This window comes from Gadus macrocephalus, chromosome 15 (assembly GCF_031168955.1).
Source record: "Gadus macrocephalus chromosome 15, ASM3116895v1".
Classification (NCBI taxonomy): Eukaryota; Metazoa; Chordata; class Actinopteri; order Gadiformes; family Gadidae; genus Gadus; species Gadus macrocephalus.
In genome coordinates, this window is record NC_082396.1 from 17,357,530 (window position 1) to 17,383,088 (window position 25,559).

The following is a 25,559-nucleotide window of genomic DNA, read 5'->3' on the forward strand; positions in this document are numbered from 1 at the left end:
AGCCAGAGAGGATTATATGGAAGATTTGCACCCAGAAGACGACAGGAAGAACATCTTGCTCTGTCTTGCCCCCCTTCCTCTCTATAACGCCCTCCTATCGCTCTCTCAGCCTCTCTTATTCACTCTCTCTTTGTCTTATTCTGCCTCCCTCTCGATCTCTGTCCATTTATGTCTCTTAGCCTTGCGTCTGCTTTCTATTCAGCATCAATTATTCACCTGGGGCAAATTTATATTTCAAAGAATGCTGGACTGGACTCGTCCTCTATACCACCTCTTAGAACGCCTTACCCTCTATTTCCTCTCTCTCTCTCTCTCTCTCTCGCTCTCTCCCTTACTCTAGTCCTCTCACTCTGTTTCACTCTCTCTCTCTCTCTGTGTCACTCTCCCTTGCTCTCTCTCTCTGACTCCCTGTCTTTGTCCCACTTGCTCTTATCTATTACTTACTCCTTCATCCCTCCTTCCCCACCAACCTCACACATTATTTTTACCGTGTGTGTGTGTGTGTGTGTGTGTGTGTGTGTGTGTGTGTGTGTGTGTGCGTGTGTGTGTGTGTGTGTGTGTGTGTGCGTGTGTGTGTGTGTGTGTGTGTGTGTGTGTGTGTGTGTGTGTGTGTGTGTGTGTGTGTGTTTCTGTGTGTCTGTGCGTGTGCATAGGTCAGTACACTGTTCTTGTAATGCATTATATGACATGTGCATTGGTGTGAAATCTTTTGGTGGACGTGTTTGCTTCTGGTAATAATAACTGTAGGTTCAACCTCGTGTATGCCGTATCTCTACAACCCTTTCTAACTTGTCTGACTGTCTGTCTGTGTAATCTTTTGATGGCTTAGGGTAGGTGTAGCTGGTAGCGGCACAAGCCTAAATATTGCGAGTGGAGTAGGTGACGACATCTCCATTTTAGATTCCTTAATGTTATAATATTTATGCTACTCTGGAATTAGTAATATTCAAACGCAATGAGTAGAGTTTTCCTTCAGTCCAAATGGATGCGATCATGTTGGTTAATGGGGTTTACTTCGGAAATACAAAGTTTCAATATAGTCGGGGATCGTTTCGATTTGACTGGCTGGATATCAGCCGATCAGCTACAAAGTCAGGTTGACTGAAGCCCCCCGCCTCATCAAACACTGTGAGACTGTTAGATGTGTGTAAAGGTGAATCCAGGGGAATCTATACATCTCTATCCATTCTATCCGTCGCTCTCTGTTAACTTTGTCACATTGAGAGTGTAAAGATAAAATTGTCAAATGGTCCATGGTATTCACGAAATGACTTCAATGCGTCACTCACTATATGTGACATTATTTCGATGCAACCGCATGAAGAGAAGCATTAGAGGGACTATAATGGCGGTGTGGTTGTCGGTTTGATGCCCATGTGGAGCTCCACTCCAGGGTACCCAGGCCTGCTGGGGGACTTTAGGGAGTCAGCACACCGCATAATGAATTATTCCTGGTTTCTTAGCCTGCAGGTCCGTCTCTTCACTGCAGTTAATTAATTTGTGTTTGATAACCTCCATAGCTTATAGGATACGTCTTTTCATCCTGCAAACCTGATTATGCACTATTAATGGTGCAGGTCATGGACGGTAATATGATTTGCCCTGTATAACCCAGCGAACCCAGGCAGACACACACCGGGCAAGGCTTTCTATTGATTCAAATACTATTCAGTGGGTCTGACTGCTTTGCCTGCATTTTTATTTTGTTGCATTAAAGAGACATTCCCTGAATGGTTAGTCATCTGAATTGTGCATGAATTTAGGATTGTTTGGAACCGTTTCAGTTGGGATCCTTACGCATGGCCGCTTGAGGAATAGTGCACTAGCACTATTCCTCTCCTGTCACCCTCACCTCATCCAGACTGTGCTGCGGTGGGATGCAGTATCAGCATGAACATTATTGTATTTATATTCTAATCTGGGATTAGAGGAAAGGGATAAACAAAACATAGATATATATAGAGAGAGAAAGACATTTTTTAAATGCTTTAGTGACGCTGTCAATTGACTTGAGTGGAAAGTTAAAGTAAAAAAAGTGATGAGAGTAAAATATGTGGGCTTTGGTCCCTGTGTCTGTCTTTCTCTCTGTCTCTGTTTGTTATTGGCAATATGATTGCATTTGCTGTGGCCGGCTGTGTGGCAATCTGTCTGCTGGTTCTCTCAGTCTCTCGGTCTCTTGGTCTCTCGCTCACTCTCTCTCTCTCTCTCATTCCATCACAGCACACCAACCTCATCCTTTGCCCAACACACTCCTAATCCGATGCGATGATGCTGACTGTATGTGTGTCCCCCAGACAACAGATCCACTGCCCAGGTTGGATCAGGTGTCACCTAATCTTCACTCTAAAACTTAGATTGCGAAGATTACCTGAATATGTAATTTCTCCCTCTGTCCGTCTTTCTCTCTCTCGCTCACACTCTAATATAGATTGACCAATTTCATTGTCATGGAGTGTAAATTATTTGCTGCAACAATATGTGACAAGAACCTGTCGAATCGAAGTCTATCTCTCTGTCTCCACGGTGAAAGAAGACAAAACATGTGAACACATAAACACACACATTCACACACGCAATCATTCACACACAAAGGTTCTTACAACATATAAACATTGTTGGCTCTGAGGACATCGTAGCCTGTCACTAGTCAGACAGTGTGTTCCTTTGTGTGTGTGTGTGTGTGTGTGTGTGTGTGTGCGCACATGTGCACAATGCATTTATCCATGCACACACACATACACACGTGCAATTCAGGGAGGGTAGAGGCTTAATTTGTATTCAAAGGTCTTTTTTCATGAGAATTAGTAGCAGGTGGTTTGATTTATTCTGCACACGCACACACACACACACACACACACACACACACACACACACACACACACACACACACACACACACACACACACACACACACACACACACACACACACACACACACACACACACACACACACAGAGACACACACACACAGACACAAAAACAGACACACACCCACACAAACACACCAATGGCCTGCAGTTACTATTACAAAAATAAATCCATTTGACTGGTGTGCCATCATGATGAAAGTGAAATAGTGTTCCTTGTACTTTCTTTGACCTGATAGAAAGTACCGTGTTTAATCTGCTTCGTGTCCCTTCTCCCCTCATCCCCCTCTCCTCCTCTCCTCTAACTCTTTCATCCCTCGCTCTTCCGCCTGGCTCGCTCATATTTCACCCAAACCGATTTGTTTCCATGTGTGTCTGTGTGTGTGTGTGTGTGTGTGTGTGTGTGTGTGTGTGTGTGTGTGTGTGTGTGTGTGTGTGTGTGTGTGTGTGTGTACAGTGTTACCTGCTTGTTGTCACTGTCCCACTAATGTATTGCAGAGTGAAGGCTAGCCCTATAATCCCAGTTTGAAACCTGGCTAAGCCCAACTTGCCTCATTACAATTTGGTTGTGAGCCTTTTTGTAAATAGTACTTCCACATCACGGTCTGCCCCTTTATGAAATATAATGACAACCCTGCACATGTATATCTGCACATAAACAAAACCGGAAGAGCTTATATGTAACTCTAGGTAACTCATGTCTCTGCTGCTCCAGAGACCGGGCCACAGCAGAAGATAACATCGGCAGCCTGATAGTGTTGAGTTTGCGAAGGCTGACGACTGAATGTCTTTGTGTTCAGGCTGACAGAGCCGTCGGGATCCCTCACAGATGGACCAATCAACTACAAGTACAAGACTAAGTGCACCTGGTTGATAGAGGGCTAGTAAGTATCTGTTTTCTACTCATTTATCCTCTTTGCTTTGTCACTTTGCAAATGTCCTAATTTTCCTTGTTAATTGTGGTTTATGATTTGAATGTACAGCATAAGGGTCATGATGTGACCCCTCCCTGACATGACTTAGCCTCACAGAGCCAGACTCCATTGGCTCTTTGGTTCTGAAATGCGTCCCTCTCTTGTGAGGAGCGTCGCCCTCATCCATGTCTCACTGGGATTGGATGAGCTTCAGCCAGTCGGATCCCACAACCAAGAGGCCGTATAGTGAAGGGGCGTGTATCAAATTAAACGCCATTGGCAAAAGTTACCACGAACATTTCATCATGAATCATCATCTCATCAAGCATCATGAATATTATTCTATTAATTAAAAAATCTCCAAAACGGCCCTGCTCGTTGTGGCATGACATCACTCACAGGGGTGTGCTGATTGGCCGACTGGATGTTGTTCACAGCCAAGCTGCCCGTGTTGGCCAGGTTCCAGACTAATGGCTGCAGTTTGCCAGGTCCAGGCTGACGTCGCCAGGATAATAAAACACACCACTACCTCACTAAATTCACAACGTTTACTAGTACCTACCGAGTTTTTTATGCTTTTCGGGTTCTTGGTAAGCAATGAACGAAGTTCCCGAAGAATTCTGAACACACTACAACTATCCTGTTGGTAACATATGGCATCGAATGACCTTGCCCTCAGTTCCATCTCTAATGTCCTCGTTTCTCATTCTCGTTCTCAAGCACGCCCATCCTCACATCCCCACCTCATATCCGTCCCCACGTCCCCATGATCGCCCCTTTGCTGTGTGATCCCCGGACCCTCCGGAACCAACTTCACCAGATCGGCTGAATCTTTGACTTGTTGTTAGCGACCTCAAAAAACCCAAAAACTTTTGACAAGCCTTTATAAAGATCTTCATCCCTGTTTTATCTTGTTTTCTTTTGTGCCATGCTTTTATTTGAAAGTTGTGTCTCTTTCCAGTGTGCATTTTATATTGGGTAATAGCTAGTTCCCTGCAATCTATGCTATTGCTGTTGGCCATAGAATTGAAGATGGATAACGGTAAACAAATGCCTTTTCCCTGATTGTTCTCTTTACTACCTCTCTCTTTATGGTTGATCCCTCTCTATCCTCCCAGTCCTAACGCGGTTCTGCGGCTGCGCTTCAACCACTTTGCCACAGAGTGCAGCTGGGATCACATGTATATCTACGACGGAGACTCGGTCTTCTCCCCCATGGTGGCCGTCTTCAGGTGAACCCCACAAACGCAGACACACACACACACCCACACACATCAACGCCATGCATCACGTGAGCCAAGTTTGACACACACCATTCATAACACAATGCATTTAGTATAGACCGTGGAAATTAGTATTCCTGCACCATACACATTATATAAATTACTCTACATAATTTACATTCTATAAAATAGCCTACCTGTAATACATGTACTTTACATTTTACAAATACCATGTACTATACGTACTTTACTTATTTTTTAAAACATACGTTATGCATTTACTATAATTTATGTTAAATATTCTACATGGTCATTACATTTTATTGCATAATAGACAATACTATGCCTGTATTTTACACTATATAGAAGACCACACACTATACATTTATTTACAACATGAAAAAACACCTAGCTATACTTGTAATAAATGCCATACACCATTTAGTTAATGTCAACTGTTCCTTTTCTGCTCAGATGTTCTCTGTTCAGATGTTTATTGAGGTGGAGCAAAATCAATGAGTTTGCCTCCCTCCCTCCCTCCCTCCCTCCCTCCCTCCCTCCCTCCCTCCCTCCCTCCCTCCCTCCCTGTCTGCCTGTCTGCCTGCCTGCCTGCCTGCCTGCTTGCCTGCCTTTCTGTCAGCCTGCCTGTCTGTGTGCCTGCCTGTCTTTCTGTCCGCCTGCCTGCTAGATTGCTGCAGACTCTGTGCCATAACAGACCGTCTGTAAGGCTCCATATGTCCTTTCAGATGTCGCGTATAGAGTATAAATATATGCATCACAGACTTGCCCCAATAACCCATCTCGTAAATCCATGTTCCAGAAGAAAACAGCGGCAAATTTGCATAATTCCTTATTTCTAGTTTCTGTTTATGGAGAAAAACGAAATACAAAACAATTATTATTATTCTTAGTGGTAGTAGTGCTAGCAGTTTGAACATGTACTAATGACAAACCAATAATCATCACGTGGCCCGGTCTAAGCTCAGCCTCCAAACATGTGCCAGGGTTATCGAAACTGAACTGCTCAGGATGCAAAAAACATGCAATAATGTTGTGTACATAATGTTTCCTGCCGCTCTGGAAGACGCTGTCTGGGGAGATAGCAGTGGCCCAGGGAGGATCCTGTGGCCTGTTGGACAAACAAGGGGAGGGGGAGGGACGGCTCTGTGGTGGAATGAGGGAGACTTCACCACCTGTACCATGATGCTATTGCCAACAATAAATAACGTGGCCTGTAGAAGAAGATATTGCAGCACAAGAAATGAAATGAGTTGGGGGGAGGAGGGGCGAGACACATTTGTGGAGGAGAATTATAGGCTTTGCTATTCAGGTTCATGGACCGCACAACTAAACATATATACACACACAATACCTCGTGTTTATCATGTAGTTATTACAGGCAGACCTAATAAAGCGATAACATTTATGAAACAAAATAAAATAGCCTGAATCAAACTAGAGAACAACAAGCTGGAGTAGGGCGAAAAACCAAAGCTAAATCCAGGAGGCCAGTGGATAGTAACATGTACTTTACAGGGGAGTTAATCAGGGCCATCATTTTAATGGGCTAGCAGAGTGCAGTAATGGAAGCCCTTCGTCCCACTATCAGACCAAGGAACTAATCTATAAAATCACTAGCAGGAAAGAGCCTTAGAATAATTTATTGTGTTTGTATTTTGCCTCGCTCTCTTAACACCCCACATCTCTCTTTGCCATTCGTTCTTTCCCTCCTCTTGCTTCTCTTCAGCCTCTCTCCCTTACTCTGATGTCTACTCTATCTGTGTTTACCATGCCTACGTCTCTCTCTCCCTCTCTGTTTGTCTGTCTCTCTCTCCCTCTCCCTCTGTTGGTCTCACTCTCTCTGTATGTTTCTCTAGATGAGTCTCTGTGTGTCTCTCTCTCTCTGTATGTCTCTCTCAGTGTGTCTCTGTCTCTCCCTATGTTGGCCTCTCTCTCTCTCTCTAAAGGTCTCTCTCGGTGTGTCTCTCTCTTTCGGTCTCACTCTCTCTGTATGTCTCTCTCTCTCTCTCTCTCTCCCTCGGTCTCTCTCTCTCTCTCTCTCTCTCTCTCTCTCTCTCTCTCTCTCTCTCTCTCTCTCTCTCTCTCTCTCTCTCTCACAAGCAAGAACAAGAAAATGCATTTGGGGTTATATGAAAGATATTCTGTGTTCCGAAGGCCTGGGGAAACCAATGCTTAGTTGAAACTTTACATAATTAATTGTTTGTTTCATATTTATTAATTCATTAATATTGTTTTGTTAATCAGGTTTTACTTTTGAAGATGTAGAGGAGGTTTGATATTACCTCATCAATATTCATTGTTTCATTTGTAATTACTATTATGAATTATTATTTGTCCCCCCCCCCTTCCAAAAAACATGCACAAATATTGACCGTGAACCTGAATCCTTGATTTCTATCCTTCTCTCTCAGTGGCCTGGTAGTTCCGGACAGCGTAGGGAACGAGACGGTACCGGAGGTGGTGACCACGTCCGGCTACGCTCTGCTCCACTTCTTCAGCGATGCCGCCTACAACCTGACCGGCTTCAACATCGCCTACTCGTAGGATCAGACCCCACCAAGCCCTCGATGAATCTCTGCCTCTCTTTCCTCCATTCTGTCCTGAAGCCTTCATGCACTAAATGGTTGTCTGTCTGTAATGCTGCTGCTGTCAGGCAGCCCTAGTCTCTGCTCTCCCGCCATTCATCTGCCTGTCTCTCTCTCTCTCTGTTCTCTGTATGTGTCTCTCCATTGCCCACACACACACAACCAAACGCAAACGCACACGCACACTATAACACAATTTTGATAACCGCCGACCAGTCAAGACAGAATTGTGTGTCTGTGTCTGTGTGTGCTTGCAAATGAGGATGAAATAATCTAAGAGGTTGGGCAGTTGTACAACTGTACAGCACAACCCCAAGGCCATAAATGTAATCACACACACACACACACACAAGGGCACACAAACGCATAATTAGCACCCAAATGAGAGGGCAAACAAAACAGTTTCAGTCATTTATTCTCTAAAATTTGCTTGGACGGTATAGGCGTGAGGTTAAGCTATTTGATGGCGGATTTTATAATAAATAAATAAATAAAATATTCCGCCCGGCAAAACCGAAATCGCGCATATAATTCAACATCATCATAATAAAGAAATGGATCGATACGGTCATGGACAATCCGTTCCCGGCGCAAACCGCGTTGAAACTCCTCTTCCCATTGCTCAAAACGAATAGCCATCTTTACTACATAGTGAGGATTTGGTTGTCATGACAACTCGTCACAGCGGAAACCTTTATTTGAACCAATTGAAATTTCACCTTCCACTCATCCCTGTGTCTGACTCCTGCCCAGTGTGTCTGACAGTAATTATTATTTAACACTTAGTAGCCCACCATATTGGGTAGCTTGACTATCTGATCAGATTGTGTTATTTGTATTTGCATTACATTATATTATACTTCATGATTGCTTTGTTTAATATTCTATGATGATTTTAATTAAGATGAGGAGATCCTGAAAGTATTTGTTTGCATTGTACCTACGTATCCTCCTACTCAAGCCAAAATATCAAAAATCACTCTGTCTCTCTCCCTCCCTCTCCCCCTGTATCTCTGTCTCCCTCTCCCCCTTTGTTTTTCTCTCTGTCTGTCTGTCTGTCTGTCTGTCTGTCTGTCTGTCTGTCTGTCTGTCTGTCTGTCTGTCTGTCTGTCTGTCTGTCTGTCTCTCTGTCTCTCTTTCTCTCTTTCTCTCTCTCTCTCTCTCTCTCTCTCTCTCTCTCTCTCTCATCTCTCTCTCTCTCTCTCTCTCTCCTCTCTCTCTCTCTCTCTCTCTCCCCCCCCAGTATAAACTCGTGTCCCAACAACTGCTCTGGCCACGGCCGCTGCAGCACGGCCAACTCCATGTCGGGGCGGATGTACTGTGAGTGTGAGGACTACTGGAAGGGCGAGGCGTGCCACGTGCCCTACTGCCGCCAGGACTGTGGCAGCCCGGGCCGCGGCTACTGCGACCTCACCGGGGAGAAGCTGTGTGTGTGCAATGACAGCTGGCAGGGTGAGGACACACACCGGGGGGGGGGGGGGGCATTTTCATCCTCTGGCGGAAAACATCTGAAAAAGGGTTCTTCTCTCGTTGCGCTTCTTCTCTCGTCGTTCATGATTTATGAACGTGAAGACTCTCAGTTTTGGATCAGTAACAACATTGGATAGTTGGTCGAAGAATTGCATCATCTGTTTTGATTTTGTTGAATGAAAAGGAGAGACATTAACCCTGAGGTCATCTCCCCAACCTGTCTCAGTCACAAGACGCTCCAGCTGCTGCTGGAGTGTACATCCGTGGTGGGAGTGTTCTCCTTTGATGTACGACATAGTTTCTCCTCCCGTCTGAGGCCTTCCTTCTCTGTCAGCGTATTGTCGGAGGCCGCGCCGTCAGCCGCTCTGAATGACACGCCGGCCGTGTTGTTTGACATGCATCACCCCCCCCCCCCCCCCCCCCCCCCCCCCCCCTGTGGGCCGTATCGCCTGATGTACAAGACGTGATGCCGAGGTCTGACCCCGTCCTGCTGTGTACTCTTTACAGCGGACTCAGCAGCACCCGTACCCTAGCCCCGAGGCAACGGGGACCTCAAACACGACACGTGTTTGAGTGATAGTGTTCACTGGTCCGCACTGGCAGGCATGCTTTACCTTCAGACCAATATAATACCATAGCAGTTTCGGGTTTCCCGCCCCCAACAGGACATGGATTGCCTCCCGCAGGAAACCGCATCTAGCATTCTAGGTTGTGTGACCCTTTTGCACGTTCCATTCAGAGTCGATCCATGATGTGACTTTAGTTTAGTACTGATGGTGGTCTGGTGCCATTAGCCTACAATATAATCACTCACTTGTATTCTCCTTCTCCATCTTTATTTGCATAAATCCAACAAACCGTGTTCAATTAGGATTTTGGTGTTTGAGATTTCCCACAGATACCCATTATATAGCCTATTATTGGACCAGTCGTGTTGCTTACTGAGCATAAAAAGGATTTAAAAGGATTAAGATGCAGACATGCTGGTGTGGTTGACCGGCCAAGCGGGGCAGCTTGTGCACACACAGAGCCCAGGAACCTCCCCTGGGTGGGACCAATTAGCGTCTTAATTGACAGGGAGTCTGCCCAATTAACTCCAGAATCCTTAATTGGGCTGTGCCCTCCCTAGAGGACACAGTTCATGAGGCTCCATTTCCTAAAATGATCTGCGAAGACTATTAGTAATTATTTCAAGTAATTGCAACTCAGGAAATCGGTAGACACTTACATAGTAGTCAATGTAATTTATCTATATATATTGTATCGTGTGTATATATATATACATATATATATATATATATATATATATATATATATAGAATTGGCTCAACCCTCCATAACCAATATCTAACATCAAATATGCCATGCATGTCTTGTTCTCATTTGGAAGAAAAACTAAATCCAATGGTGCAGCAATTGATCCATAATATCCATAAGAATCAACTGTTTGCAGTCATTGGTTTTAGCACTATGATTAGAATTCCAGATCAGAGTCTTATTCCCAGACTGCAGACACAGACTGGCTGCCTTGTTCTCAGGCTGTGGCTCTGGGCAGAGTGAGACCCTGGGCTGGTGGTCGGGGGCCTGGTGTGTGAGGTCCAGTGTTCAGGAGGGTCTCAAAGGCCATTCAAGTACAGCGATGTTGGCGAGCCTCACGAGAGCAATCTCAGCACCTGATGCTGAGGTCTCATATCAAGACTGAATCTCAGATTTTATATTTAACATTGAACATCTGTTATATTTCGAGAAGTTAAATGTGGAGTTTTCAAACTGTCTCATGTGTTTGCTGTGACTGTAGTGAGGTAAGATGATACGAGGTTGCTGCCCTCTGCTGGGTCAATGCTGCCTATACAGGCCAAATCATCATCTTACTGTATTTTGAACTGAAGTCATCTCATCGTTAGATTGCTTAATGATAGAGACGATTAGACCAGTGGAATGGAAGGGCTTTTCTAGCACAGAGGACTCCATCCATCGTTCTTGGGTCTTCACCTCTTCACCCTTTGTTTCCCAGTGTCTCTCTCTCCCTCTCTCTTTGTCTCGGTTGTCCTCACCTCGCAGAAGGTTGTCCTCTCTGTCTTGTTGTGGTCGTGGGAGCTCTCAGCGTCTCTCCCAGCACAGGGACACCATCGGACAGTGATGGTGGCTTTAGTCATGGAATGTGTGCTGCTGTCAACCTGCTCCTGATGGAGCTACTTGATGGTTTCCTTGTCTCCCTGAAACGGGGCAATTGGGGTTGTAGGATGGGGGAAGAGTAGAGTAGGGCAGGAATTTCTCTCAGTGACGCGTGCACACACACACACACACACACACACACACACACACACACACACACACACACACACACACACACACACACACACACACACACACACACACACACACACACACACACACACACACACACACACACACCTCTTCCTCCTCCTCTGCATCTCTCTCTCTCTCTCTCTCTCTCTCTCTCTCTCTCTCTCTCTCTCTCTCTCTCTCTCTCTCTCTCTCTCTCTCTCTCTCTCTCTCTCTCTCTCTCTCTTACACAACACATGTCACAACTTTCTGGTTGCCATAGCAACAACAGTGTTGACAACCTGTATTTTACGTTAATGAGCATTCAATCTTCTTTTGTGCCACAGCTTTTAATGTACGTGTGTGTGTTGATCTTTGCCTCTCCTTTTCAAAATCTTGCTTGCTGTTTTGGTTGAAGGGAAGGCAGATGGATATGAACGTTCTTACCTTTGTGTTGTTTGGGCAGTAAAACATTAAGGGCGCCAAACACTTCATAGTCCACGAAGCTGGAGTGTGACAAGGGTCTAGTAATGGTTCAGCATGTTGGAACAAATTGAACATACCTGATTAAACACATATTGATTTCCGATAGAAAAAAACAATTCCGTTCACCATTAGTTTCCTTTCCACCATCTGTGTTTTGCACTTGCCTTTCTTCCGTCACCATTGGAAACAGACAGACGTCGGCGTCTGTACAGATGTGTGCTGCTTTGGTCTGGTTTCCCACCCAGTTAAAATCCTCAAAGAGGATTAGACTTTGGGAGTTCAGCTGAGTGAGAACATTTAAAGAAAAACACTGCTAAACGGTTCCAGATGTTGTTTTTCCCTCATTGACTTTTGGTGTAATCTAAGATGCTTCCTTCGCTGCGCTGCTGATGACCTGTCCTCTCTCTCTCTTTGCTTCTTTCTTTCCTTCGTTCTCGTTCTGCGCTATTAGATAGCGATAAAGTTACAAAATGAGAAAACACAATAGAGACATAGACAATATCATAATTATTACTATTATAATGATAATAATATTAATAATGGAAACAGCATAATTATTTATATTAAAACCATAAAAAAGGCTAAAATGGCTTTTAAAAAAATACAGGCACTGTTTACAAAGTGCCTGGATTTTTCCTGTGTTAAATCCAGGTATAACATTACCCAATGGTAGGGTAAAGCACAATCAGGATTGCATCAACTCAATTTACAGTTCTACAAGCCAAATATATATCATAAATAAAATCATAAAAGTAATAAAATATAATAAAAAGGCAGAAGATAAATACATACAATTAATTAGATTGAAAGACTAAGAAAGACTAGATTAAAGCCAGCATCACATAATAAAACCAAATCTAGTAAGCAATTCTTCTGGTTTAAGAAGCAATTTTGAGTCTGCAAGCCTTATCTCCTCTGGCAGGAATTCAAAACTCTGTTGGCAAGAGCGGCGCTTAGATTGAATAGACTGTAGGAAGTGAAGCAGGACTCACCGTCGGCTCTAAGGCTTCCAGAGTGATAAGGGTCGAACATGTCATTACTGTAGCCTGGCGCCAGACCTAGGTGTGCTTAAAAGCCATCAAATAAATTCTTAGTTGTAGTCTCCCAGTGCAGGGATGCTCAATATTTGTTTTCTGATAGAAGCAGTAAGAAGCCGTAGCTGCTGCAGTCTGGATGAGTTGGAGAATTATAACATTTGGCTTTGACTACTCCAAACCACTAGATGGTAGTGTTGGGAGACCTTTGTGGCTTTGCTCAAAGCCTTTCAACAGCTGCATTACTCCTTCATGTTTAACAGAACGGAAATGCAATTTTGTATTTAAATTTTCAATGTTCTTCTTATTTTTATGGATGTATTTTTACAAGCTTTGTGTGCCGTGATGGACAGGCCAGTAAAAAACCCTCAGGAAAGTGGGTTGAAAGAGTAAAGGGATGACATGTTTCATAGGTCCGCAGGTTAGAATAGTTGTATAGTCTATAGTTGGCCACTACCTCCCCCGCTTAATCATCTAAAGTTTCAATAATCCATCTCTCCCCCCCAGGTCCAGACTGCTCTCTCCCCATCCCGTCCACCGAGGCCTTCTGGGTGGTGCCCAGCGTGAAGCCCTCCCCCCAGTCCCTGGGCCGTGCCTCTCACCAGGCCCTGGTCCACTCCGGCCTCATGTGGGTGGTGGGGGGCTACTCCTTCAACTACTCCTACTACCACATGGTCATCAAGTAAGCCACATACAACACCATTATCTAGCCCGTCACTGAGGCGTTGCCTGGGTCTCAGACGTGTTTAGTAAAGGTCATGTCCCGTATTCCGACCATGCTTCCAACCACGACCTGTGTTTGTTGTTGCATTGATTAAAGGTGGATCGAGACGTTTCTCAAGCATGTTTCAATCTTGACTCAACTGGTTTTGGTCACCTAATGTTATAACAGATTTTTTTGTTGTTGTTGTCAATTATGGATTTATTGAAGTTCAATGATTTTAAAGCATAATTAATCTGGTTCAATGCTTTAAAAATCCTCTCTCTAAGTTACAACCTGGAGACCAGCACGTGGGAAGCGGTGGCCGGTGCCAGTGGTCCACTGCCCCGATACGGACACTCACTGGCGCTGCACCAGGTAAAGACCCTCATACAGGGGTCACCAACAGAGGGGCCACTCACACAGGGGTCACTCACAGGGGTCACTCACAGGGGTCACTCACAGGGGTCACTCACAGGGTTCACTCACTGAGGGGTCACTCACAGGGGTCACTCACAGGGGTCACTCACAGGGGTCACTCACTGAGGGGTCACTCACACAGGGGCCACTCACACAGGGGCCACTCACAGGGGTCACTCACACAGGGGTCACAGAGGGGTCACTCACAGAGGGGCCACTCACAGAGGGGCCACTCACAGAGGGTTCACTCACAGAGGGGCCACTCACAGAGGGGCCACTCACAGAGGGTTCACTCACAGAGGGGCCACTCACAGAGGGGTCACTCACTGAGGGGTCATTCACACAGGGGCCACTCACAGAGGGGTCACTCAAGGACAGCAATGACGGGCAAGCTACTTAGAAAAAAATGCTATGGAATGTATCTACTTAATAGACTGAAGCTACCCCCCAGTAGCAGTTTAGTACATCAAACAGATAGATTTTTCTCACATTGAACCAACTTCAATAAGGTCATGCTATGTCAGTCTGTCAGTCAGCTAAAAGTAAGTCAATTTGAGAGGTAGGCAAAAATACGCAATAAGCTGTGCTTTCTACTCCAAAAACCCCCATAAAACGACAACATCTGCTCCACATAATAACAGAAAGCAGGTGTGTGTGTGTGTGTGTGTGTGTGTGTGTGTGTGTGTGTGTGTGTGTGTGTGTGTGTGTGTGTGTGTGTGTGTGTGTGTGTGTGTGTGTGTGTGTGTGTGTGTGTGTGTGTGTGTATCATGCGTCACACCGGTAGGCAGCACGCTGGTATGCCGCACCAAGAAACATACAAAATATAACATCTCGCCCGTTGTAACTGCCATCGTTAATGCAGCAGAGAAAGATATGCTTTAGACACTAGTACCTAACATATGCCTAGTCACAGTTCTACGGATTACCTTCAAACAAGCCCTGGCCAGTGGCCACATCTACAAACAACTGAGGCAAACACATGACCCCGTCCCGCAACCACCATCGGACGGTGAAGACCCCCCCGTGGATTTTAACAACTACGTGGGCCAACTTCAATGCCCTGAATGGACAATGTTCGAGACTCATGAAAGACAATTCAGGAAATCTTTGGATACCAAACTACTCCAAGAAAGAGCTTACTTTGCCTGCCCCGGCGATCCAGCGAAGTGGAGTAAAGTGGCAGTAACCGGAGTATTCTTCCAAATGGACTATTCCGCACAGGAAATAACAACGGGAAAGAGTTTGGATTACCAATCCTGAAATACGCGACACAGATTCTAAAAAAGTTTCCATTGAGCGATAAACATCCAAGTTTACACCGGCTTCCATTATTTCCTGGATTGAGAAACAGCTGATCTTCGTGAGAGACGTCATCCAACCATCGCTCAGCAGAGGGGCAGCAGACAAATGCCAAAGGACAGTAAGCAGAGCCAAACTGTCATACCTATGGCAGCACCGCAGGTCCAAAGCTATTGCCATAATTCTAAATAATTGCATGTTTCCCTCCCCCCCGCCAACTGTCAATGATACTACTGACGTTTATAAGTACTATATGACCAAATGTCAATCACCCCCGACCCAAACGCTGTCCACGCCCTCTTGGTCCACGAGCATAGAGACAGTTATCCCAGATTATTATCCATCCACTTCTAAATTCACTTTTGAGGAAGTAAATAAGTTATTTCCCACCTGCCAAATAACAGTGCCAGTGGTTTCGATGGGGTGACATATGAGACCATCAAAGCCAGAAAACCCCAGTCCACCCAAATACTAACATATTTATTTAACACCTGTTTGATTAATGGAAAGGTGCCAGGATCATGGAAGGGGGCCCTCAGCCATATAATACCTAAGAAAGACAACATTCCAAGCGACCCATCCACATGGAGAGACATCTCTCTCCTTCCCACTGTCTACAAAATCTTTATGAAATGTCTGCTTGTCCGCATCCTCCCATTGCTTGTAGACACAGGCATCCTCTCACCCAAACAAAAAGCTTACATATACAGACATGTGTGTTCTGCCTTAAAACTGGAGTTGATGATTTTAAACATGAATCATGTAAACTTTATATGTATTCCTGGATTTTAGAGATGCCTTGGAACACTATCCCACAAAATGATGCTGAGTGCACTGGAGGAGATCCTCTACCTCATGTATATAAGGGATCTTTTCTGCAGGTGATCTGTGGACACCAACTCACAGAGCCCATTCCGCTCCAGCTGCTGTTGGGGAGGACATCCTCTGTTTCGCTGCCAAAGCTAAACTGCAGGTGCTACCTACCAAATACAATCTGGCATTATGGTACCCTGCACACCACCATCCACACTGTATAATGCACTCTGGCCATCAACTTGAATCAGTTGATTAGATTGTGAATGGCTGTACTATGTGCAAAGGACTGTATATTGCACGCCATGACCGACTTGTCGATCTTATTTCCAGCAATGTTGAAGAAGTATTTCTAGAAAATGTGACCATGTACAAACATTCACGCATCATGCCGGAATGGTTTAACAGCTCTATTGATGTGTTTTGTAACATCCCAAATACCCCTGATGTTGTGTTTTTAAACAGAGACAGAAGGGAAGTGCTCTTCCTTGAGATAGGCTGTGTGTTTGATCTGTACATGGAAATTGCTTTCAACGATAAAATCGTTAAATACCAGCCCATTCTGGAAATACTAAGGGACCTAGGCTACCAATGCAAGCTAATAGTGTTTATTTTTGGCAGCTTGGGGCGTGTCCACAACCGTGTTTTCTGTGGGTTGAGGCTGGCAAGGCTCTCCAGCAGAAAATGAGATGTTTTTTGTGCCCTTGAACAAAGACTTATCTCATCTCTGAAATATTTGTGTGTGTGTGTGTGTGTGTGTGTGTGTGTGTGTGTGTGTGTGTGTGTGTGTGTGTGTGTGTGTGTGTGTGTGTGTGCCTGCGTGTCTGTATTTCCCTGCAGCAGACAAGTGCTTCTGTCTGCTGCATATTCAGGTCTTACTTCGAGCTAGCGTCCCTTATGGATCCTGTTTAATTTCAGACGGCAACAGAAAAAGCTCTGCTTTGCTTGGGCTTCAGAAATGCTCAAGCACAGCGTGTTTGGGGGCTCTAGTAATTACCCCCAACGAGAAGAGCTGTTATCGTAGCCGTTGTGTTGAGTTAAGATGCTTTTTGAAACCCTGAAAACCCAAGAGCTTATTAAGAGTTTAATAACCATACACTAAATGACACAAACGGCCCCAACGTTTGGCCGTTTTCTATTGAAAAATATTGAATTTTCTGATCCTCCTTTTGACAACTTAAATATGAGTAATATTGTATTAAGAATATCTGAAACTTTTAATGCCTTGTTGCATAGAAAAAATTCAATGGATTTATATAATATTGCATAATATTTACAGAACTGTTTTATGACAACATTTACTACAAGAAAAGGGAAGACAAATAACAACTGATTGGTCAAATACGTGAAACCTGATGTACATTGGGGCAGGCAATAGCCACAGTGTAATTGTTAGTTTTGTCCACTAGATGTCACTAGATGTATTCCATGAGCCCTGTTAATGTTAATTATTTCACCTGTCCATTATATACTCCTGTATCCTGATTGTAGTTTGTCTGTACATATGTGTGACCTGTGTCTCCTGCTCCCAAAGGTTAAAATGTTGGTCATGCTGTTCAAGAAATCATTGAAAAAGTCTGTTTATACTCAACTCCTGAAATGTGTCATTAATTATCGTAGGGGTGCCATGCCATGCCGTGTGTTGGATTAGCGATTCCAAGCTTTCTGAAAATCTGCCCTTCCCAGTTCCTTCGTGACATCACAAGTGGCCGTGTCCACCTAGATGTATGATTGATGCATATGCATAAAATATAAAATATTAGAAGGCACTTAAACTTTTGGGTTGGATTAATTTTCTTATAAGCACAATTTGTAATTTGTCTTGATAAACACTGGCCGATGTCAATCCTCCTGCTTGTTGCCGTCTAAGCTCATATCCCTCCATTTCCGCCCCTAAATAACCAACACAGGACACAGGATTAAGGCCCAGATTTCATTGTAAGGAGCATTGATAAATGAGGGCCCTTCGACACAGAGATGGAACAGGATGGGTGAACACGAGTGTATCTCCGTTAATTATTGGCACTGGCTCATCATCAAAAGTAATGAGCTAAACGTCGCTGTTAAAAGCCTAATGTCAGATCCAGTGATCTGAACAGATAAAAAGGATAATTCTCCGTAAATTTGTTGATACATTTTGGGTTGAGAAATAGCAAAATAAATGACTTTTTTGCATTGGTTTAGCAGCCCGTGAGTAGCATGCAGAATGTAATGGTGACACCCCAGTGCTACATTTCCCCAGGTTGGGATGGGAATTTAGATGGAATCAACTTCTCTGTAGCTCACTGCAAATTAAGTTAAACACAGCGTTTACCAAATGACACATAGCCACACTTGTCTACAAAATGGTAAGCTGTTCCTTGTTATTAAAGACAGTGACACAATATCTCATGCTACTTTTTCCCTTACAGCTCATATACCACTGCATGGCTCAGTCTGATTATCGAAACTATAGTCAGCTGCTAGCGATATCAACAATGGCAACTATCAATTCTTACTCTGGTTTATCACTGTGTTTCAAATATTGACAGCACCAGGCGCAAATGACATATTGTCTTGAGGCAGTTTATACAGCCAAAACTGAATTTATGAGGCATGGGAGAAGAGAAGTAGTGGTTGATGATTCCTCTCTGCGAGCTACGTCAGTGGTATGTGGTTGGTGTCAAGAGGGCTCAGCTGTGACAGCTATTGAGATTGTAATAAACGTGGTTTTATTTATTTAATTTGTTTACATTATTATTTATTTTCTTCGACCTCATGAGAGGTGTTGATGAGTGCTACAGACAAAGTGTCCGTCAGGCTGAGGAACACTAGTGCTACAGACAAAGTGTCCGTCAGGCTGAGGAACAATAGTGCTACAGACAAAGTGTGAAGACACTTGGGCTACAGACAAAGTGTCCGTCAGGCTGAGGAACAATAGTGCTACAGTACAGACAAAGTGTCCGTCAGAGTGAGGAACACTAGTGCTACAGACAAAGTGTCCGTCAGACTGAGGAACACTAGTGCTACAGTACAGACAAAGTGTCCGTCAGAGTGAGGAACACTTGGGCTACAGACAAAGTGACCATCAGGGTGAGGAAGACTAGTGATTCACTACACACAACAAAATACGTCTTCAATGAGCAGAACAGCAGCTTTTGGACCCATCTGGCCACCTGGACTCTCAAATAACATTTGTGGAACTCTAAACACATTGAGGCCTCAGAAGCTTTTTGACGGGTTTAAGTCATGTGAAGAGCTCTGTATTTCATTGTGGTTACTTTGCTCTCCAGAGCTATCCCTTACACGGGAGTTGAGTCAGGTAGGTTCTGTGTTTTTGGAAAGGAAATACTGAAGGAGATGAAGTGAAGATAAAGGCCAAGCATGGGGGGAAAGTGAGATCTGATCCAGTAAAGGAAAGAGTGGTGGGACAGGCCACACACACACACACACACACACACACACACACACACACACACACACACACACACACACACACACACACACACACACACACACACACACACACACACACACACACACACACCCAAACACAGACACACAGACACAAAACAGACACACACACACACACACACACACACACACACACACACACACACACACACACACACACACACACACACACACACACACACACACACACACACACACAAAACAGACACACACACACACACACACACACACACACACACACACACACACACACACACACACACACACACACACACACACACACACTGCAAAGTGTCTCAAGCTACTGAACAGATGACACAGAGCAGGCCCTCCGTCCCGTCTCCATTACACATCCACATGGAGTGTATTAAGTCGCACGCACACGCACGCACACACACATAAAGAAATGCAAGCTTGTCCGTGGTGTTCCTATATCACATTGTTTGTGCCGGTATGACCTCCACCAGAAGTTGGGAACTTGTTTGAGCTTGTCTGACACAACGCACCAACAGCATCTTCTGCTCAGCACCGACGTGATTAGAACCCACACAAGAGGAGGGACTGTGCCATCCTATCTGCCATGGTTCTTTCATTCAGAGGGGAAACTATTGCTTTCTGTTTTAATCCTCACTTTCTGTTCTAATACTATCACAACTACTATTTGTGTTGTGTGTTTAGTTCCCCTAGTGTTTGGCGAAGGCCTCTGGTACCAATTAACCATACTGGATGAGCAGACAACAACAAGGGGGTGTGATGAGCACACAGTGATCAACCGCCAACGCAACACATTAGAAGGGGTTGTGAAGCCTAGCAGCCTCACGTGACCCAGTGTGTGGAACAGTCAGTCAGGTGGGGGAGGGCTACGCTTGGTTTAACTGCCTGACACTCAGAAATGATTTGTCTGTGATGTGAGGCATGTGAGAGTATAAGAGTGTTAATAGAAGAAGGTCATATGCCCATCTCAAAATCAACCTCACTCTTTTCTTGGTCACGGAAAAAGTGTGTTCAAAGAGTGTGATGAACGTGTGTTGATAAAGCGTGTGTGGTGACGTCTTCCAGGTGGCTGCCGTCCCTCCACGGTGACGTGCAGCAGTAGAGACGCTACGTGTGTAATCACACTGCAGCCCAGATGGGCTCTGATGTTGGAAAGCCATCTGTCTTCAGAAGGAGTCCCATGCAGCAACTCCGTCACCGCAAATATGTGTCCCATGACGGGTTATATTCATATATAACACCAGCCGTCCCTCACTGACCTGTCACTTCCTTTTTGTATGACGGTTTACTAGTAACTCAGAGATTGACCAGTCTTTGTTGTAGTGTTGTTGAGGACTCTCCATTTCCTGCTATTTTCTGGTCTGTGTTGCAAGGCATAGGAAATTAATCTGCATAAAACTGTTCATCTTGTTTCTCATACAGTGTTAACAGAGCTATGAATGTAGACCCCTCGTGATGAAGCTGCTTCAAGGCCTTTGTTGAAAAAGGACAATTTATGTTTCTGGTAAACAGCTTTTTACTTGTTTGGGTCCTCTGTGCCGGTTTTTTATTTTACTCTGAATGTTGATGTTTTCCGAGATGCAACTCTACGCCTACGAACACGTGAGCACATCCACGTCCTCATCAGCTCCTCCACTTCAATCCCATCCTGCCCTGTTCCTGCACCTCACCCAGGATTAGGAAGGATACACTAAATATGGCGGCAGTAGCTCAGGAGGTAGAGCGGGTTGACTGGTAATCGGAAGGTTGCTGCTTCGATCCCCGGCTCCTCCTAGCTGAGTGTCGAGGTGTCCCTGAGCAAATCACCTCACCCTGACTGCTCCTGACGAGCAGGCTATCACCCTGCGTGGTTGACTCTGCCGTCGTTGTGGGATTGCGTGAATGAATTGAATTGTGGTTGTAAGTTGCTTTGGATAAAAGCGTCAGCCAAATCCCCTAAATGTGAAATACAAACATGGGATGGATGGTGTGCTGATTAAAACCCCTCTCCCTGCAGGGCGACATTCACATGTTTGGCGGGAAACTGGAGGGAGGGCCATCCAACGTGACGGACGAGCTGTGGGTGTTCAACATTCTCCAACGCACCTGGACGCTACGCCAACCGGCCCCGCCCCCGCCGCACGCCCAGGAGGGCCACTCGGCCCACCTGGTGGAGCTGGCCAGCGGCGAGCCGGTCATGCTGGTGTTCTTCGGGTACTCACCTATCTACAGCTACATCAGCAAGGTCCAGGAGTACAACCTGCGTGAGTGGCATCATCTGTTAAACATAGTCCACTAGTTCTCATTATGAGCGCTGTTACCACAGGATATCATTAAACACGTTCTATTGAACATAGGCCTGTGATTGTCATTATTAACACTGTTAACACAGGTTTTTTTTAAAAGTCGTAGGCAGTCTCCATCTCACTTTTTGGTCTTGGTCGATGGTGTTTTAACATTTTTTTATACTTGGGAGGTTTTCAATATAACCACTAGATGGCGGTATTAGTCTGTGTACTGGACCTTGGAAATCAGAGCTGGAGACGGATAGACACTGCGCGAGGGATGTTTGCACTCACACACAAACACAGACACACTTGGGATCATAGCTAACCAAGTATTTACATGTATTTATATTGAATCATTGTTAAATACTTGATTCTGATTGGTCAATACCGTCCCAAGGTTGTGCATTATTTTGCATTCTTCAATAACGGGACACCTGTGCCTTTTAACAATTCCAAATAAAGTTGGTACGGATTGAACAATGAAAATAATGGTCAAACACAATGGACCAGATCTTCTTGACTATGCAAAAACAATATTCTCACAGCACCGCAGAACAATATCTTAACTTCAGCTGATTAAGTCGATGAAAAGCCAATAACTTTATGGTTGAAAGTAAGCATTATGTAATTATGGCAAAAATGTTATTGGAAATTGGTATTCGAAAAAATGCGAAAGATAAATGGTTGATGTTTTACTCCTTACGTTAATACACTTTCTAATTGTAAACACACCTACTGGTTAGAAGTGTTTGTATAGAATATACGCTAAAGCAACCTTGCCGGCTTTAGTACAAATACAAGTAAGTGGACACACACACACACACAAGCAGACACATACACACGGACACACACACGCAGACCATTGGTTAAGGCTGGGCGCCTAGGCCCAAGTGTCTGGCTGAAGACAGTGATTAATGTTGGCGCTGAATCCTCCCACTCCCTCCCGCTCATCTCTCTCTAACTTTTTCATGGCCCCCGTCACCTCCCCCTCCGTTTCTGTAAAAACACCACCATATGTTCTCCGGCTCTCGGATCATTGGCTTCTCACCACCGTGTGCTCCTAGCATTTCCCCATTTTACTTCTTCAACACTACCTCTTTTTTTTTCTCGCCCACCCCATATTTTCTCACGCCTCTCTCCTCTCCCCCCCTCCTCTCCTCTCCCCCCAGTCCCTCACAGACATTCATCTATCCCTATCGCCTGCTCTGCTGTCATGATATCACTTTCTTCACCTCACCTCTTGTTCCTTCCCTTCTTTTTCCTCCTCCCCCACTCTCTCCCACTCTCCGTTGCTCTGGGTCTCTGCCTCATCTGTCCTACTGTCTTTCTTTCCACCCCTTAGATCCATCCGCTCTATCACTTCCCCACGCTCTGCTAATATTACATGTAACACTTCTCTCACTCTCTCTCACTCTCTCTATGTCTCTGTCTGTCTGTCTGTCTGTCTGTCTGTCTGTCTGTCTGTCTGTCTGTCTGTCTGTCTGTCTGTCTGTCTGTCTGTCTGTCTGTCTGTCTGTCTGTCTGTCTGTCTGTCTGTCTGTCTGTCTGTCTGTCTGTCTGTCTGTCTGTCTGTCTGTCTGTCTGTCTGTCTCTCTCTCTCCCTATCTCACTCTCTGTCTGACTCTCTGTGTGTGTGTGTGTGTGTGTGTGTGTGTGTGTGTGTGTGTGTGTGTGTGTGTGTGTGTTTGAGTCTCTCTCTCTCTCTCTCTCTCTCTCTCTCCCTCTCTCTCTCTCTCTCCCTCTCTCTCTCTCTCTCTCTCTCTCTCCCTCTCTCTCTCTCTCTCTCTCTCTCTCTCTCTTTATCCGATTGTGTTCTCCACCTCAGTCCACATACCGCAAACAACGTTTTCCATTTCCATTTGTCCTTTTCTCAGCCTTTAATATTTTTATTATTTTCTCTTTTCTCTCCCCATTTCTCTCCTCCCCCTTGCCCCTGTCTTGAGTTGTTTGCCATTAGTTTGTAGTCAGACAGAGCAGGAGTGGCAGGGGGGTGGGGGAATGGGTGTTAAACATGAACTAAAAGGGATTTAATGGCCACTCACTGAAGCAGGTTCTGTGCAATTATCAGACGCAGGAGAGACAAGCGATGCCCTTCTGTTGTCCTCCTCTCTCCGCTGCCACCTCATTCCTCCCGCTCTCGCTCTCTCCTTTCACGTCACCTTACACTCTCTCTCCTCTTGCACTCTCTCTCACCTCGGTCGGGGCCCCCCGTCGGCTTCACCGCTGCTCGTCTGTTTAGAGCTATCTGTCTGCCTGTTTATTTGGCTGTAGGCCTGCCTGTTTTTTAACATGTAGGCCTGCCTGTTTTTTTGTCTAAAGGCCTGCCTGTTTGTTTGCCTGTAGGCCTGCCTGTTTCTTTGCCGTTCCGTCTAACAGTTTGTTCTCCTGTAGGTCTGCCTGATAGTGTGGCTGCCTGTTTGACTTGGTTTGCTTGTGGGTTTCCTGTTGTTTGTGGGTCTTTTGTCAGACCTCAATGACTGCTGGGCTGTCTCTGTTTTTCTCACGTTTCATCCCTCTCTCAGTCCCACCCCCCCTCTGTTTCTCTGTAAGTATTGTGTTTGTTTTCATCCCATCCGTTGTCCGCTGCTCTTCTCTGCTAGTTCATCTGAGATGTTGTTCCATGTGTGTGTTCTTGCCGTCTTTTAGGATGTGTTATTGTTGTTGTTGTTCTCTTTAATAGGATCAGAGGTTGTGTGTATTTTGGTCTGGATTTCGTTTTTGTAATCGAGTGTTATTCATACCTGAACCCCTCTGCAATACAAAGTAAATGGAATGCATTTGTACAGCGCTTTTTTTAAACCAGTGGCCACTCAAAGCGCTTTACAATATGGCCTAACATTCACCCATTCACACACGCACATTCACACACCGACGGCGGTGTCAACCATGCAAGCTCGTCGAGAGCAGTTATGCTGAGGCTTCTTGCTCAGGGACACCTCAACACTCTAGGGGGAGCCGGGGATCGAACTAGCAACCTTCCGCTTACCAGGAAACCCGCTCTACCTCCTGAGCCAAATCCCGCCCCAAAGCTCTAATGAACTCAACCTATACTGATTTACTCTCAAACTCATTTCTCTGTGTTTCCCATCGTCTCCTTTTTAGTCTTCCGGCTCCAATACCGGTACTACTACCATGTTCACTGTCTGACAGCCACTAGTGCTAAATCCTTTAATGATCATTGGAGGTGTCAATGCAGCTCTCTGTCGCTGACAAACTGTGTTAATATTCCCTCTCATTCTCCTATTCGCGTTCCTGCTGCCCCTCTTGTCCTCTTTTTGTCTTATCTTCTACCCCCACATGCACACACACTCACACACTCACACACTCACACACTCACACATGCACACATGCACACACACACACACACACACACACACACACACACACACACACACACACACACACACACACACACACACACACACACACACACACACACACACACACACACACACACACACACACACCAGAACTATGAACCTGTTCTTTCCCTCGTTCCTCATCTCATGCTCTTCTTTCAACCCCAAATTTCCATGCATTATATTCACTGTGTTATTGAATAATATCTTTGGTTAGCATGATGTTAATCTCTCTCTCTCTCTCTCTCTCTCTCTCTCTCTCTCTCTCTCTCTCTCTCTCTCTCTCTCTCTCTCTCTCTCTCTACCTCTCCCTCTCCCTCTCCCTCTCCTCTCTCTCTCTCTCTCTCTCTCTCTCTCTCTCTCTCTC

General features: G+C 45.1%; 1 protein-coding gene and 1 long non-coding RNA gene across 3 annotated transcripts in view; both read left to right on the forward strand.

Moving 5' to 3' along the window:
• atrnl1a (attractin-like 1a) overlaps nucleotides 1–25,559 on the forward strand; it is a 222,208-nt gene that overhangs the window by 18,519 nt on the left and 178,130 nt on the right. For both annotated transcript variants that reach the window (XM_060073933.1, XM_060073934.1), the window contains exons 2-8: nucleotides 3,669–3,752; nucleotides 4,901–5,014; nucleotides 7,438–7,566; nucleotides 8,855–9,063; nucleotides 13,395–13,569; nucleotides 13,878–13,965; nucleotides 21,563–21,809. In XM_060073933.1, coding sequence (XP_059929916.1) covers nucleotides 3,669–3,752; nucleotides 4,901–5,014; nucleotides 7,438–7,566; nucleotides 8,855–9,063; nucleotides 13,395–13,569; nucleotides 13,878–13,965; nucleotides 21,563–21,809 — 1,046 coding nt within the window. The remainder of the gene's footprint in view (nucleotides 1–3,668; nucleotides 3,753–4,900; nucleotides 5,015–7,437; nucleotides 7,567–8,854; nucleotides 9,064–13,394; nucleotides 13,570–13,877; nucleotides 13,966–21,562; nucleotides 21,810–25,559) is intronic.
• Nucleotides 21,824–25,291, forward strand: LOC132473726 (uncharacterized). Its single transcript, XR_009529462.1, has 2 exons — nucleotides 21,824–24,088; nucleotides 24,153–25,291. It is a non-coding gene; the product is annotated as an uncharacterized LOC132473726 (long non-coding RNA).